The following is a 16,117-nucleotide window of genomic DNA, read 5'->3' on the forward strand; positions in this document are numbered from 1 at the left end:
CAGCACTGCCAGGGGACTTCCCTCTCTCACCTCCTCATTGGATCTCCCAACCCACCCATCCTCTTTTTAAGCTTTTGTATGACACAATCTTGCTATGGACAAATGTCGGCCACCTTATTGTTGGGGCCGGAAGGAATTTTTCCACTTAGCGAATTAGCAGCTGCCATTTGGTTTTCGCCTACCACAACAGGTTAGGCATTGAGTAAGCCTTTGTTTAATGGAGGAGAGGTTGTATCCTCCACCTGACCCACCTCTATAAGGGCAATCTGTTAACAGGATCCAGGGGTGTGGATCTTGTCTGAAGCCCAGGCGTGGGCTACGGCCATGCCATGACCCCAACCGGGATCCCTTGTGGTGTCTCTATTTGGTGTAAGTCATAGGGCTCCCCCTATTGGTAGCTTACCCTTAGCTGGACTCCCTGCAGACAGGTGGGAGTCAAGATACTGCCTGGCTTCACCCTAAGCCCAACCACTCCCATCTGTAACCAATAAAGTTGTGGTCTGTTTTAGCCTATTAACCTAAATATTCGCATCTCTGTGTTTATTAATCAATAGGCAATTGAGGGGCATGGGGTCTTGGCACGCAAATGCTCACTGCCAATATCTCCAGATAAAACACTTGCCAACCACCATCTATGGATCAGCAGCTTCTACAGCCTCAGAGACCCCAGAGATATTGAAGTAGCTGATTAATTCTTGTGCAACAAAAAACCCAACCATCAACATATATAAATCTTTGTTACTAGCAAACCAATTTGATATACAGGTATTGAGGGAGGAATGAAATAAAGAATTAGAGATCTCTGTTTCGACCACACAGTGGGAAACTGTTTTAAGTGCTATAACAAGGGCATCTCAGGACCTTAAATTGAGGCTCATACAACAAAAAATAGCATTCAGAATATACTGGACCCCATTATGTTTGTCTAAAAAAAGGGCTATCTAGGGTATCTAACTGTTGAAGATGCAATAGGGATAATGCTTCTCTAAAACATATGTTTTTTCATTGTCCTATACTGAGAGATTGTTGGCAGAAGGTAACTGAAACTATCAACAGAACCGTACGGAACAACCTAACATTTACAGAGCAAAATATCTTTTTGAATTATATGTCCAGCATATGAAATCTTACAAAAGGACAATATGAGTGGACTCTCCATGCTCTTACCACAGCAAAAAGACTGATACCGATGAATTGGAAAAATAAAAATCCATACAATTGGATGGAAGACTTTTACAAACTCAAAACATGTGAACAACTTGCATATAAACACAGACTTGCCATGGACAAACTCAATTATATTTGGAATCCATCCTTACAAATACTGTATAATAGGTTAAGGTCTGGTGAAGTACAATAACAACTTTGTAAAGTAAAAAAGAGAGAAATAAATAAAGACCAAAACTCAACTGGACCATTCAGGAAGGGCAAAAAACTAATGGAAAGCTAAGCTCTGAGCTGCACATCAGATCAAAATTACAAGGCAGAAAATGAAACAAAGGAAAACTCATGTCCAGGTGTGACAAACATAATTTTTTGAAAGCTTCTGCAATTCCTCAGGGGAAACTCCAACCTTGACTTTGCAATTATTTTCCTTTGTTATTATAAAGTAGACTGTAATTAATTCTGCCACATGCAAAACCACCTTACAATTTTTAGTGTTGGAGACAGTGAAGTATTTTATATAAGTGCCATGTTCAAAATATGGCTCAGGACTAACAAAATCTTATTCTTCAGGTTTAAGGTTTATTTCAGACTGACAAGTATTCAATACCTGCCTTTGAAACTATGGACAATACATTAAGGGAGGTGTCAGTGGAAACACAATATAATAAGTCTTGTGGAGATTTCTCCTTACACTCAGGATGGTGGCATTTGTGGTGTTGCTGCTGGCACTGCTTCCTGAAATGACATGCAAGACTCACATTGTGAAGTGTCATGTCCATGATCCACACCCTCCACTTCACAAGTATCACCAGTCAGGAGACCTCATCCTTGGTGGCCTAGCTTCTCAGATCTTCATAATCTCCAAACAATTATCCTTCACTGAAGAACCTCCACCAGCATTGTTTGAAGAACTTATGTAAGGGATTTACCTACTTTTTGTGAACAGTCTAATACCGGCATCCTCATAATGGTGGCTTTGGGGTTTGACTGTTGAAGAAAGCTTCAGGGAAATAAAGGTATGGGGAAGGGTGTGCCAGGACTAGGGAGGAGGTTCCCTGTTCTCTAGACCATGGACAAAGCATCATGACTCTGTGGGCCTAGGTAGATATGCTAGAGATGCCTTATTCCAACTAGGCAGCTGCTATCTATGCAGGTGAGTGTTGTAGTTTTGCACACATGGTAAATAATTTAACAGCTAATCTCCAATTTCAGTATCATCTCAGTGGGAAGCTGCTGAGGGTTTGAGACCCATCGACTACACTCACCTGGTTTAGCTGCAAAGAGATTTCCTGGGATGTGGTCACGTTGGCATGGTGACAGCTTCTAGGAGCCACAAATGAGAACTGAGGGTAGGGTGGGAGCCAAAGGTGGACAAACTATCCCTGAAGCAGCATGACCTGTTCCCCACCAGAGGTCTTACCACTCCCTTATCAGCCCATACACCCTACCATACTGAGAAGCACAGTACCTATTATTAAGTACAAATATACTTCCTTTCTGCTTAGGGCAATTTAGGTTAAGGGTTATGAAAAAAAATGGCAATACTGCAATATATATATATATATATATATATATATATATATATATATATATAGATGCATTGGTGATCATTTTACAAAACATGGGAAACATGTGTGATGTGGAATGCAACTCTTGTTCTAGTGTAATAATTAATAATTACCATCACATCATGGCTTTGGCATTTGCCGTGAAAGAGATCAATGAAAACCCTCAGAATCTCAGTTTTAAATTGATATCAATTTCTCGCTTTTCTTTTCTTTTTTTTAGGTCAAGCAATTTTGTTGAATTTTCTTTTGGCCAAAAATGGGTATCTGAGCTAAATCCATTCACCCCTCTAGGAAATACCGTATGTCAAGCATTTTTGTTGACCTTTCTTTTGGCCAATACAGGGATGGTGCTTTCAACTTTAGAAAAGCAATATGCAAAATTTGGCCTTTGGGTCAGTAAACTGAGCAGAGATGGTTACATCATCATCATCATCATCATCATCATCATCATCATCATGTATTTCATTACCTAGCATTCACTGTAAGGTCCCAGGGTGGGTTACAACATTTTAAAAAAATATATTAAAAAAATCACAACACAACTTTAGAAAAGTAATATATGAAGTTTGGACTTTAATCTCATAATGAAATATTCTGGTATGATGTGCTACTTTTCAAATATTTATGTAATCACTTAAAGCATAATCCAACACTGCCTTTGAGTTCAATAAGGCTTACTCCCAACTGAGTGACTAAGGGATTGCCACCTTCTTGAAGCCCAGACTTTGTACAGTTTTGAGGGATTCTATATTGATACACCTTAACAGAATGTTTTTGATCATAAGCTGAATAATGCTCCAGGTCATGAGTAACTTGAAATTACTTTATATACTACATTGGTTAACTGTAATGTAATGTATTGCTTAATTGTTTCTTTTTTTAAATAAGACACCTTAGATGAGAGGTTTTCAATCTTTTTGAGTCCACGGCTTCCATGATCAACTACATTCTTTCCGTGGCTCTCCTGTGGGAGAACACGCTCCAAGCCTCAAAAGCTGCAGAGCTGGCAGGCCACCACCCAATTCTGAACACCCTCCCTTGTGGAGTGTTCCCTCAGGCTCCTCATCTTTCCTTGAGAGTCCTTCAGGGAGCAGCTGCAACTACCCCTGGTCCATGAGCCACCCCCCAAGAGAGGTGACTTCTCCTAACATCCCACAGGGGCCTGGGAAGAAGATGCCCCCAGCCTTAGTGGCCCGACAGAGACTGGTCAAAGGTGAACATGAGGACAGCAGCTTACTCACCTTGGGAGGCAGCAGTGACAACAGCAGATGCCACTGAGCCTGCATGGTGGAAGGGTTCCCCTTCAACTGCCAGATAGGCCTTTCACACAGCAAACACAAGAAAGGCCAGCGTGGTGCATGCCTGCCCAGCCTCCCACTTGTCTGTTCCTTCCCAACAGCAAGAGCTAGCAGACTGGCTGGCTGGGATCCCTCACCCATTTGCTTGTCTACTCCAAGGCCGCCTCAGCTCTAGGCAAACAGCACCTCCTGGCCAGCCCCAGAGGCACCATTCGCCTGAGGAGCTTGTAGCCAGGGCTGCAGCAACAAACAGCCACACAAGCCATTGGGAGGCAGATGCATGAGGGCATCAAAGAAGGGAGGGAACCCTCCCTGACCATCATTCAAGGTACCCCAAGGTGCCATGGCACACTGGTTGAAAACCACTGCCTTAGAGTAGTACCACAAATGTGGTATGAAATACTGAAATATAAATTCATGGAAAAGATGTTTAAAATACAGTAATTTTAATTTTTCTTGAATACTTTCTTGTGGATACTAGTAGTCCAAGGTCAACACAGCACCCACTTAATTACCAACAGCTGTGATAATGCAGAGCTAAAGTTTAATCGGGGCTCAGTTGGGGAAACATGCAGGATGGAAATATAATCAAACAATAGTCCTTTCAAAACTCTAATTTAAAAGTCATGAGGTGTAAAGAGAATTTATGTTTTCTTCCCCTCTCCAAGCCAAGAGCAAGAGGATTGAATCCTGCAGGGTACTGCTTCACAATAATCTGCCCTGCTGTGAGTAGTGGATTCAATCCTGCTCGGAACTTCTTCGCTACTGTGTTCCCTGCAGGGGATTTATCATTGTAGACTTCCCATTCAACACACAGTACACTGATAGTGCCAGATCACTCTGTGTGACCCACCCAAGGGAAATAAGGAGCTATCTTCATGGGACTCTTGGGAAGCTCAGATTCTCCTGAATAGGTCTGATTGTGTTCTGCTGTCTTCTGCTGACTTTGATGTGCAGCCCTAGAAATCTCCACAATCACCATACTGCAACTAATATTTCTATGAGAAGAAAGGGGTTGGTTGCTATGAAGATTAATGTCATGTTTGTGAGATCAAGCCAGACATTTTCCACTTGCTGATTGAAGGTCCTGCAAGTTCAAACTAAACTTATTCACATTTTTTTTTTAAAAAAAACACAAAACAAAACACTATTTCTGTATTCCGCAGCATATAAGCTTCTTATTCTATGTAGCATGGACACAGCCCTAGTAACATACTAAGGAAATGTCTTTCCCAGAAGCATTTGAGTCTAGTTTCAAAGGACTCAGCAGTTGGGTTTTTGAAGGCAACTGAGTTGCCGATTGGAGGATAGACATGTATTTGTTATAGGTAAGTGAAGCTTCCCCACACCCCACCCTGACTGATAATTCCTCCCACCAATGGCTTGTCCCCATTTGTAATCAATGAGAGGGCATTTGATATCTCCCAGAATGAGTTAATGAAGTTCAGTATGAATATTCAGTGTGGTCCTCCTAAGACATGTTCATGTGTGTAATGGCTTCGGTCTCTCCCACAGAAGCAAGACAACTCTGGAAGTAGTTATCTCAGATTTATTGCTTAAACACGTAAATCACTGCAGAGCTCAGTCCTCAGCGTCTTCTCCCAAGTTTGCTGTTGGCATGTCTGAGCTCCGCCTCTTCCTCCCCCAGCAACAAAACCCCCACTTTCGTTTTCTTTCTTTTTCCTGCTTCTCACATATTCTCACGAGCCTACGTGTTTTTGGACAGGCTATTTCCGGTGCCCCTGCTTCTGAGCCCGAATTTGAACTGACAGTTTGTGTTTTCCCCCTTGGACTCCCCCCCTCCTGCTCTTTGTACTCAGGGATTAGTTTTCTACTGCAGCTTGGCTGCCCTTTCCCCCTTTTCACATTCCAGGCTTATCTCCTCTCCTTGGCTCTCAGCGTGCTCAGCCTCTGAAAGCTGTGTTTCGTCTCGACTATGTGTTTTCTAACTCCAAAACATGGTGTTGTGCATCTGATTATTTGCTCTCATTTCAATACTCAACTGATTAGGGGAGATATGCTCAGATGTGACAAACTAGCTCCCTTCTGCTATTCCACAGTGAAAACCTGACATCAAAAAATGACAATAATTAATTCTGCTGCCTCTCAAACTCCCTGTGGAATTTGAATAAGAAAGAAATTGAAAGATGCCATTTACTAAATATAACAATGAGAGTTTAGAACTACTGCTTTCCACCAGCAATATTTATTATTCAGGGCAGCATGCCTCTTTACAGACTGAATGAACATACATATTAGCCTTTGAAGCTATAGACACTCTAAGAAGGGAGTTGACAATGGAGATAGTGTAATGTCCCTCAAGTGAAGATTTGTCCTTGCACTCAGGATGCTGATATTTCTGGTGATGCTTCTTGTACTGCCACCTCACACGACATGCAAAGCTCACATTGTGAAGTGTCATGTCCATGATCCACACCCTCCACTTCACAAGTATCACGAGTCAGGAGACGTCATCCTTGGTGGCATAGCTTCTCACGGCTACATCATCTCCAATGCCTTAACCTTCACTGAAGAACCCCCACAGGTACTGCCTGAAGAGTTTATGTAAGGGAATCCCTTCTTTGTTCATTTGAATAGTCCACCCTATAGCTTAAACCTTACACCTGTGTCTTACTGTGTCTTATTTCCTTTTGTATTTATTTTTTTTTACTTTCAAAAAAGAATAGAGCTAAACAGGTTATTTCTCAATTGCCCAGCCCATAGAAGGACAAGCAGTTGAAAATTTTTTGGAGGATACATAAATCAGATGAATGCATTGTCTGAATGCAGGATTATAGAGACATCACCCATCAGTGCTCCATAATCTTAGAAAAATGGATGGATGGTGGGGATGTTGCATAGGTCCCCGAATGTATTAAATGAATGGACTCCACATTTGGGGGGGGGGGGATTCAAACAGTCAATATGAATTAGTTTTTTGCAAGTGTGATATGATAAGAACATATATTTGGTCTCATATTCACATCCTCTCCACTCCCCCAACCCACCCCCCACTACAAAATTTATTGTTTTGGTTATTGACCACTGATACTTCAATAATTAGGTGAAGTGATGATTAATGGCTCAGAATGGTTGGCTACCAAAACCTAAACATTGTAACATTTTATTTGGGTTGAAAAAATGAGTGTCCAACGTAAAATTATAATTATGAATACAACCTGTTCAATTTTTATTTTCAAAAATGCTAAGCTATTTCATTTAATTTTATTTTAACCCATAGAAAAGCAAGGCTTGTGGCTTCAACTGTAGAAAGGCAATACTGAAAATGATGAATGTAATTTTTCAATTTCTTTGTGCTGTTTCAGGGTCCAAAAGAGTTGGTCAAAGGAGCTGTTTATCCTTATACAAAAAGTGGATGTAAGAATATCGGGTTTAAAGATAAATATGCAAATTAAATTATGTTTTGATACCAATTACTTTTATTTTGAAGTCAAACAATTTTATTGAACTTTCTTTTGGCCAGAAATGAGTATCAGACCTAAATCCATTCTCACTTCTGGGAAAGATGTCAAGCATTTAGGTTGGATTTTAGCCAATACAAGGATGGTGCTTTAAACTTTAGAAAAGCAACATGCAAAGTTTCAGCTTTGTGTCTATAAAATAAGCAGGGTGGTTTCATCATCATCATAATCAATTTTATTCTTACCTGTACTTCATCATAAGGTCCCAGCGTGGGTTGCAATATTATTATTATTATTATTATTATTATTATTATTATTATTATTATTATAAAAAATACAACCCATAACCAAAACTTTAGAAAAACAATATGCAAATGTGGACTTGAATGTCATAATACCATCTCCTGCCCTTGTGCGCTACATTTCAAATAATGGTTTACAGCATAATCCAACAGTGAAATTGAGTAAAATAAGACTTATTCCCAGATGTGTGACTGTAGGTTTAAAAGCTTATTTGAGGCCAGACATAGACTTTGTATCACATTGAGTAAAACTATGTTGTTGTACCTTTAACAGAACGCCTCTGCTTATTATGTGAAAATTTTCTGGGTCATGAGTAATTTGAAACTACCTTCTGGATCACATTGGTAATTGGCAAAGGATAAGCCACCAGAGTGCCATGGGTGACCCAGTCAGATGGGCAGAGTATTACTACTACTACTGCTGCTGCTATTACTACTACTACTACTACTACTACTACATTGGTGAAAAATCAGTAATTTGAATTTTACACAATGTAAGTTATCTTTCTGATTCATATTGCAATTCTCATTCCAGCGTGGTGCCTAAGAATTACCAGCACGTCCTTGCCTTGGCATTTGCAGTAAAGGAGATCAATGGCAACCCTCAGATCTTATCCAATACAACCTTGGGCTTCCACATCTTTGACAGCTATTTCATTGCAAGGGGGACTTATCATGCCACAATGCTCCTTACGTCCAGCCCAGACAGATTTGTTCCCAACTACAAATGTGACACTCAGAATGATTTGATAGCTGTCATTGGGGGACTTGACCCTCTAACCTCTCTTCATGCAGCAACAGTCTTGGATATCTACAAAATTCCACAGGTATTATCAGTCTCTGTGCTGAGCACAATGGGTTTAAGGGGGTTTTCCCTTAATGTTTGTATGGCCAACCATATTTCACTTTGTGGCTTAAAGGTTAAAATATGGAAACTGGTGTTGTGAAGAAAAATATAACCTTAAATAAAAAATCCTGAATCTGTTTATAGAATAAAGAAAAACAAAATAACATTCTCTCTCACACAAACATGCATGAGGTTCTTTTACCTTTTCATGCCTCTATGTGTTTCGTTATCTGAGCTTATACAGAATTCAGTATCAGATTGAATGAAACCAGTCACTCCCCAAGAAGAGTTTAGATGCATTAACTCAGAGCAGAGAAGAAGGTGATTTAACAGAGTTCCAGCTTTGTTAATCTTCATAGAAGACAATTATTGAGAAATATATTAAATCAGCCACAAATCTTTGGGCAGATATATGCGAAAGGCACCAGGGATGCAAAGGTCATAGCCTCAGAAACTTATAATATGATCATAGCTGTCAACGGTTTCCTTTTTTTAATTCCCTTATTCCGAATAGGATTCCTCGCAAGAAAAGGGAAAAGTTGACAGCTATGAATATGATGGTTGATTTTGTGGTGGAGGTCGAGTGAGAGTTGAAAATGGTATGGGAGGCAGATCTTGGAGTGCACTTCTCAGAAGGGGAGTGGAAAGTTATGGAGCATTAACCCCAACTAAGGAACATTTCGTTAATAATTAGGGAGACTATGCTAAAATTAGCAAACAAGTAGCATTGCATGCCTACTAGATTGCACCACTTAAATTTGATGTTCTCTCCATTGTCTTTGTAGAGATGCAGGCAGGAGGGTGCCTATATGAAGGGAATGCATATATTTAAAGGATTTGAGGTGTCATAGAAAAGGATCAGGATAGATCCTGCATGAATCTCCCTGGTCCAGAAAAATACTGTTAATGCCATTTGTGCAGTGATAACCATCCCAAATGGCATTAACACTCTTCTGCAAATACAAGCAGATGTTATAACAAAATCTGGAAAATGAAAATAATAATAATGACACAGTAAAGTAGGATGTCGGGGTTGAAACACAGTGAGACTGTTTCTCTGAAACATGGCATCCTCTTTCATCTCCTTTATCAATACTCATATTTACACTCCTCTAGCTCCAGCTCGTAGAGTTTAATTTGAGGGCATCCATTCATAACAAAGAAGAATACAATAAACACATTTCATTTTTTAAAAGAATATTTTGCATTCATTAATTGAACCATAGGAAATGAACTCCATAAGCCATGATAATTTATTTATTTATTATTATTTTAAAAAAACACTTGATGGTAAAGAATACCATAAAAACAGTTAAGAGAAGTTAAAAAATCAAGAAAATAATCACCACCATAGCTTAAAACATATAAAAGTTAAAATACAGCAGCAAATTAAAATTACCTCAGCTTTCTAAGCATCGGAGTGGGCTAATCTAAACAAAAAAATGTTTTAAGAGTGATTATAAAGAGGACAGTGAAGCCAACCATTTGATTTAAACAAGCAGGGAGTTACAAAGTGTAGGCACTACCAAACTAAACAATCACGTTCTTTTTATGAATGAAGAAAATATATTATGATGCACCAGTGGCAATGCCAATTCCACAGAGCATAGCGATCACATAGGCACATGCGGGATAAGGTAGTTCTCGTAGTTATGCAGTTTCACTTATTGTGCTGCTATGTTGAATAAAATCTGACTGAATATCTCCATTAAAGCATTCCTATTTGTTTTGTTCCTTTTCTGCACCCTCCTCCACGAAGCTCACATATGGTCCTGCTCCCATCATGCATGATAAAACTCCAGGCCTCTCCTTCTACCAAATGGTCCCCCAAGAAGCCCTTCAGTATGAGGGGATTCTCTCCTTACTTCTGCATTTCGGGTGGACATGGATTGGGCTCCTTACGATGGAACTTGAGAATGGAGAACAATTTGTGCAAACAGTGGTTCCAATGTTTTCCTCCAGTGGTATCTGTTTTGCCTTCATAGAAAGAATCCCCAAAGTATCTTTCATCACTGAAGTAAAAGTGTTGTTACAACAGGGTGCAAAAATACGTGATAAAGTAATGGGTAGCAATGCCAATGTGATAGTCGTCTACGGAGAATCTTACTCAATGATATTTCTTAGATGGTTTCCATATTTATCAGAAGAAGAAGAGATAGGAGAGGATGCAAGAGGTAAAGTGTGGATAATGACAGCCCAGATGGAGCTGACTTCTGCAGTTTATCAAAGGACTTGGGATGCACAAATAATCCATGGGGCTCTGTCTTTCACAATTCACTCTAATGCTCTACCAGAATTTCACAAATTTCTTGAACACATAAGTCCCTCCACCACAGATGGAGATTATTTCATCAAGGACTTCTGGCAACAGGCCTTTGCTTGTGTCTTCCCTAGTACAGTCACAGATGTTATGGATCAGGAGATTTGCACTGGAGAGGAGAACCTGGAAATGCTTCCTACGTCCTTTTTTGAAATGAGCATGACGGGCCATAGCTACTGTATATACAATGCTGTTTATGCCATGGCCCATGCTGTCCATGCCATGTTCTCAGCCAGACTCAATTCAAGATTACTGGAAGACAATAGGAAGCTGGTATCTCAGTTTTATCAGCTGTGGCAGGTAATGTGGCCAGATTTCCCTTGAGACCTTGTGCCATAGATTGGTGTTAAAATAGTGCAATAAATTATCTCTCAGACAGTTCTGGTCCTTGTTAGATACAGTTAGCATTGTCTTCATCTGTAAAACTGACACAAACTTCTCTTTTCTCTCTTTTCAAAATCTAGTTTCATCATTTCCTCAGAGGAGTGTCATTTAATAATAGTGTGGGAGACACAGTTTCCTTCAACCAGAAGGGGGAGTTGGAAGCTGGGCTTGATGTTATTAATTGGATTGCTTCACAAAACCAATCCTTTCATAAAGTTGAAGTTGGGAGAATAAATCCCCAGACATCTTCGGGTGAAATGTTCACCATCCATGAGGATGCTATAACTTGGCACAAGTGGTTTAATCAGGTACAATCAGATTGTAGCTATTTTCAGTCCTGATTTTAACACAGTTTCTCTGCTCAATGTTGAGTTTGGAATTTATGAAGAATTTGGGAACTGATTATACAAAGTACACTTCATGAAATTCCTCCTCAGAAGCTCTTTGATTTTATGTATTGATAAGTTGTTGGGTGAACAAAGAATATGCCTTTTTTGCATTGAATATGTGTAAAATATTCATTATTGGTTGAAATAAATAGTTAGTTTGGTGTCCAAGGAAGTGGCATTTGGTTCCCAGCATGGCTGTGACATCATCCCAGGGCCATGTTTTCCTTCCTGCGCAGCTGGTGGTTGGATGCACATCCCCTCCCCCTGGCTGTACTGGCAGGAAGTGGGTTGCTTGATACCACAGACATATCCAATACCTTGGCTGAAACCTACCTATTTCTCTGATCATTATTTTTTTTGCCTAGTTCAACCTAATATCCACGCCCTGAAGAAGAGGTAGATGGCATATACTGTATGTACAACAGGCGTTTGAGGGAGGTCACAGCTCAGAGACAGATGAGGGGGAAAGTTGGGAAATCATAGGAGAGCTGGACCAACACTTGGCTGACACCTTGTCATTAGAAATCATATCAGACCCTCCATCTCCCAGAACCTGGTTAGCCTTAAATGTATGAGAGCAAGGAGCTCAAAGACAGAGGGCACTTAGGAGCACCTGTAGAGGAGGTGATTATGTTGATGGATGGGGAAGTTGGAAAGAGAAAAAGTGAGGGTGGAGATTCACTTGGAACAACGCCATTATCCAAGAGGAAGGGTTCTATAGCCTCTCTCTGTATGAAATAAAAAAGGACTGTAAGAAACTTTTCCTTGTCTTATACTTTCCTGGGTAACCATTCGGGAGCCGATGACAGCATCCTGACACTATACCATCACAATAGCATGTTTCTTTAAAAATATTTATTCCTATAATTGATTGAATATTGATTGAATATTGAATATTGGCAATGAGACCGGAGTTAATTAATTCAAATGGAACAAAATGGACATGACCACGCTCCTTGACTGTGGCATTGCCATTATCGTAAGGCACAATTAGATCATTGTTTCAGCTGCTGGATAAAGGGGAGCCGTAAATTGTTATTTCCTGCAATGCAGCTGTGACCAGCCTTCTGTTTATGAAAACAGCCTTCTGCATTCAATGCCCACCCTCTCCTCATCCTCCTCAGTGTCTCACTTTGAGAAAGGGCACATGGTTCCTTCCTCACAATGAGTGTATTCTGGACAAGGTCAGCCTGTATCACCACTTTTATGTGGTGACTAAAGGTTCAGTTTAAAATAAGATAATTTAAAATTAGCCATCCCCATAATGACTCCAAGATCTATATTCTCTTTTTTCCTTCATGGATTAGGCAAGGCCTATTTCTCTATGCAGTGAGCAGTGCAGTCCTGGTTCAAGCAAGAAATCAAAAGAAGGGGAGCCATTTTGTTGCTATGATTGCATCCCCTGTCCAGAAGGGAAGTTTTCAGACCAGAAGGGTAAGCAATAATGTCTTTAGAAATAGGAGGGAGTTTACGTGATATTTAATCACAACAGGGCTATAGATTCAAATTGTATAATCAGCTGCTCTTGAGATTAAAGGCATGTTTTTTGGAAAACCGTTAAAATGATATGCATTGAAATTCAACTAGGGGGATACGAGGAAGTCACTTAACAATGTTAAGAAGATTAGTTTCAATAAGGTTATGATTTATGTTTGTCTGTTTATTTGTTACTGTGTTTTTAATTTTGTGAAAATCAATAAAAAAAATTGAAAAAAAGAGAGAGATTAATGGCATGTTTGTGAGATTAAGCCACACATTTTCCATTTCAGATATAAGTGATTGTTCCACATGTTCAGAACAAACACATCCAAATAAAAACCATGATTTATGTATTCCCAAGGAAATAAGCTTCTTGTCTTATGAAGAGCCTGTGGGGATCAGTTTAGCCCTTTCTGCTCTTTCCGGTTCTTTGGTCACCGTTCTAGTTCTCTTCACATTTATGAAGAACCACAACACTCCCATTGTCAAAGCCAACAACCGGCAGCTCACCTACACGCTCCTCCTCTCCCTCCTGCTCTGCTTCCTTTCTGCGCTGCTATTCATTGGACAGCCTCAGAAGGTGACATGTCTCCTCCGACAAACTGCTTTTGGCATCGTGTTCTCAGTGGCTGTTTCTTGTGTGCTGGCAAAAACCCTCACTGTGGTTCTGGCTTTCATGGCCACCAAGCCAGGATCCAGAATAAGGAAATGGGTGGGAAAGAGGCTGGCCGATTCCATTGTACTTTCTTGCTCCCTTATACAAGGAAGTATTTGCATTGTGTGGCTGGCAATCTCTCCTCCGTTGCCAGAGGCTGATGTACATTCAGTGGCTGGACAAATTATACTTGGATGTAATGAGGGGTCTGTGACTATGTTTTACTGTGTCCTTGGCTATATTGGCTTCCTGGCCATTGCCAGCTTCACTTTGGCCTTCCTTGCCAGGAAGTTACCCGACACATTCAATGAAGCCAAATTTATCACTTTTAGCATGTTAGTGTTTTGCAGTGTGTGGTTATCCTTTGTTCCAACCTACTTGAGCACTAAGGGGAAATACATGGTAGCTGTGGAGATCTTTTCTATCTTAGCCTCCAGTGCTGGATTATTGGCCTGCATCTTTTCCCCCAAATGCTACATTATTTTGTTGAAGCCTGAATTGAACAAAAGGGAACAGCTAATACGAAGAACTAATTGAATTTCTTTAATTAGTGAACCAGTGCCATGCTTATTAAAAGCTGCCTCTTCGTTTCATAAGAATTTAGTGTTGATTTTTCTTCTATAGTGGATGCTACTAAAAAGTCAGCTCTCTCTAATAAACATTTTTCCCCCCATCCCAAAAACACTGAAGTCAGGGCTGCAATGCTAACCCTTTATCAGGGAGTAATTCTCACTCCATTCTTTGGGATACTGACATAGAATCACAGAATTATGGAGTTGGAAGGGACCCTCCACAGTGCGGGAATTTGCAGACATGTGAGTAGACATGGTTAGAAGTACCGTACTCAAAAAAAAAAAAAAATTATTATGGGGATGAACCTGGTCTTTTACATTTCAGTATGTTCAGTATATTTGTTTGTTTTTTGCTCATGAGTCTATTTTCCACAGTATCAGATCCAGTGTAATAGAGTGCTCTGTGTCAGGTGCTCTACTGAGATCTCAGCCCCCCTTTTATATTTGCTTGAATTAAGTCCCTTTTGAGAAATTTGAAGGTGTGAAGGTCTGAAGGGGGCTTCCACACATTTTTGCTTTAACTTGTTTAACAACTTGCACACTACAGGGAATTCTTCCTGATCTGGTTTCCCAATTTTGGTGACATCTAAGTACTGTATATCTTGCAGAATGCACATATACAGTATTTACTCGAATCTAATGCTCACCTTTTTTGACCAAATTACATTGTGAAAATTAAGGTGCGCATTAAATTCAGTGTCACATTTACATTCAGCAGTAAATACTTTTTTTAGGTGTCAAAATTCTGAAAATTGAGATGTGCATTAGATTCAATGGTGCATTTGACTCGGGTAAATATGATAAGTCTTTTGAAGAATGGCAATATATTGACACAGCAGAACTGGACCACTTAGAATATATGCAATTCTCACCACCTGCATTGATTTCTTAATGGGTAGATGCCAATGCATTGTCTCTGAATACACATCCTGAAATTAAACTGTTCTAAGCAATGGATCAAGTGTTCTGAACAAGCAAAGCCTACAGTAATGACAATTTAGGGCTGTTAGGGACATTGAATTTTTTTTGTCAGGCAAAGAGCTCATTGACATCACAGATTAATTGTATTTCCTGATTGGGCTAGGCACCAGTCTTTGTTAAGGTGAATACCATCTTCTACTGGTCTCAGATGCCTATAAATTTGTGCAGCTTTACCTTAAGCTTTAGTTTTCCTATAAGCATATTATAAGGAGCCCCAAAATATTTGGTTCTGAACTTCCATTTTACAAGGAACTCTTCACATGTACTGAAACCCAAATCTGCTCAATTCAGTAACATCTAGCTCAATAAGAGTGAATTTATTTGTTTCATTTACAAACCTGTGTTGTGTATAATTGTTTTCCTTCTGTTTCCCTACCATTTCCTGGTCTTCTTAGTAAAGGTTTTTATATATTAACATTTGGTTTCCTTGGTTCTGAAAGGTAATTCAGTTGAATTTCTCACTGGCTTCCTCCTAAGCTTCAAAGTTCTATAAGAACTTTGGATTTGAGGAGAGTAAATTCAGAACTTCACTCATGGTTCATATTGTACCCCACAAGTATGTTGGGCTGCTGCTGTGAGAGCCCTGAAAATAGGGTTAAAATATCATTCATACAGCTGGACAGAATCGGGTGAGGTAAAGGATAATACTGCCTCATAAAAAGATATTGATACTTCTTGAGGGTGTGAATCCTTATACAGAAAATGGTTTGTCCAGTAAAGAACCCATAGAATT

The 16,117-nt window shown here is 39.8% G+C and overlaps 1 protein-coding gene across 1 annotated transcript; it reads left to right on the forward strand.

Annotated features, from left to right (window-relative positions):
• The first annotated feature begins 1,865 nt into the window (after nucleotides 1-1,865).
• Nucleotides 1,866-14,368, forward strand: LOC128398657 (vomeronasal type-2 receptor 26-like). Its single transcript, XM_053359907.1, has 9 exons — nucleotides 1,866-2,083; nucleotides 2,956-3,192; nucleotides 6,380-6,578; nucleotides 7,360-7,424; nucleotides 8,293-8,584; nucleotides 10,364-11,224; nucleotides 11,389-11,616; nucleotides 13,005-13,131; nucleotides 13,467-14,368. Exons 1-9 carry the CDS (start codon nucleotides 1,866-1,868, stop codon nucleotides 14,366-14,368), a joined length of 3,129 nt encoding a protein of 1,042 aa, XP_053215882.1.
• Nucleotides 14,369-16,117: the final 1,749 nt, after the last annotated feature.

This window comes from Podarcis raffonei, chromosome 13 (genome assembly GCF_027172205.1).
Source record: "Podarcis raffonei isolate rPodRaf1 chromosome 13, rPodRaf1.pri, whole genome shotgun sequence".
Taxonomy (NCBI): domain Eukaryota; kingdom Metazoa; phylum Chordata; class Lepidosauria; order Squamata; family Lacertidae; genus Podarcis; species Podarcis raffonei.

Bases quoted from the DNA above. Each gene is read 5' to 3' on its own strand.
- LOC128398657 (XM_053359907.1), top strand. From the start codon at position 1,866: ATGGTGGCATTTGTGGTGTTGCTGCTGGCACTGCTTCCTGAAATGACA. The intron at 3,193-6,379 runs GTATTTCATTAC...CCTTGCACTCAG, and splicing joins ATCATCATCATCATCATCAT to GATGCTGATATTTCTGGTGA. The intron at 11,617-13,004 runs GTACAATCAGAT...TTCATGGATTAG, and splicing joins GGCACAAGTGGTTTAATCAG to GCAAGGCCTATTTCTCTATG.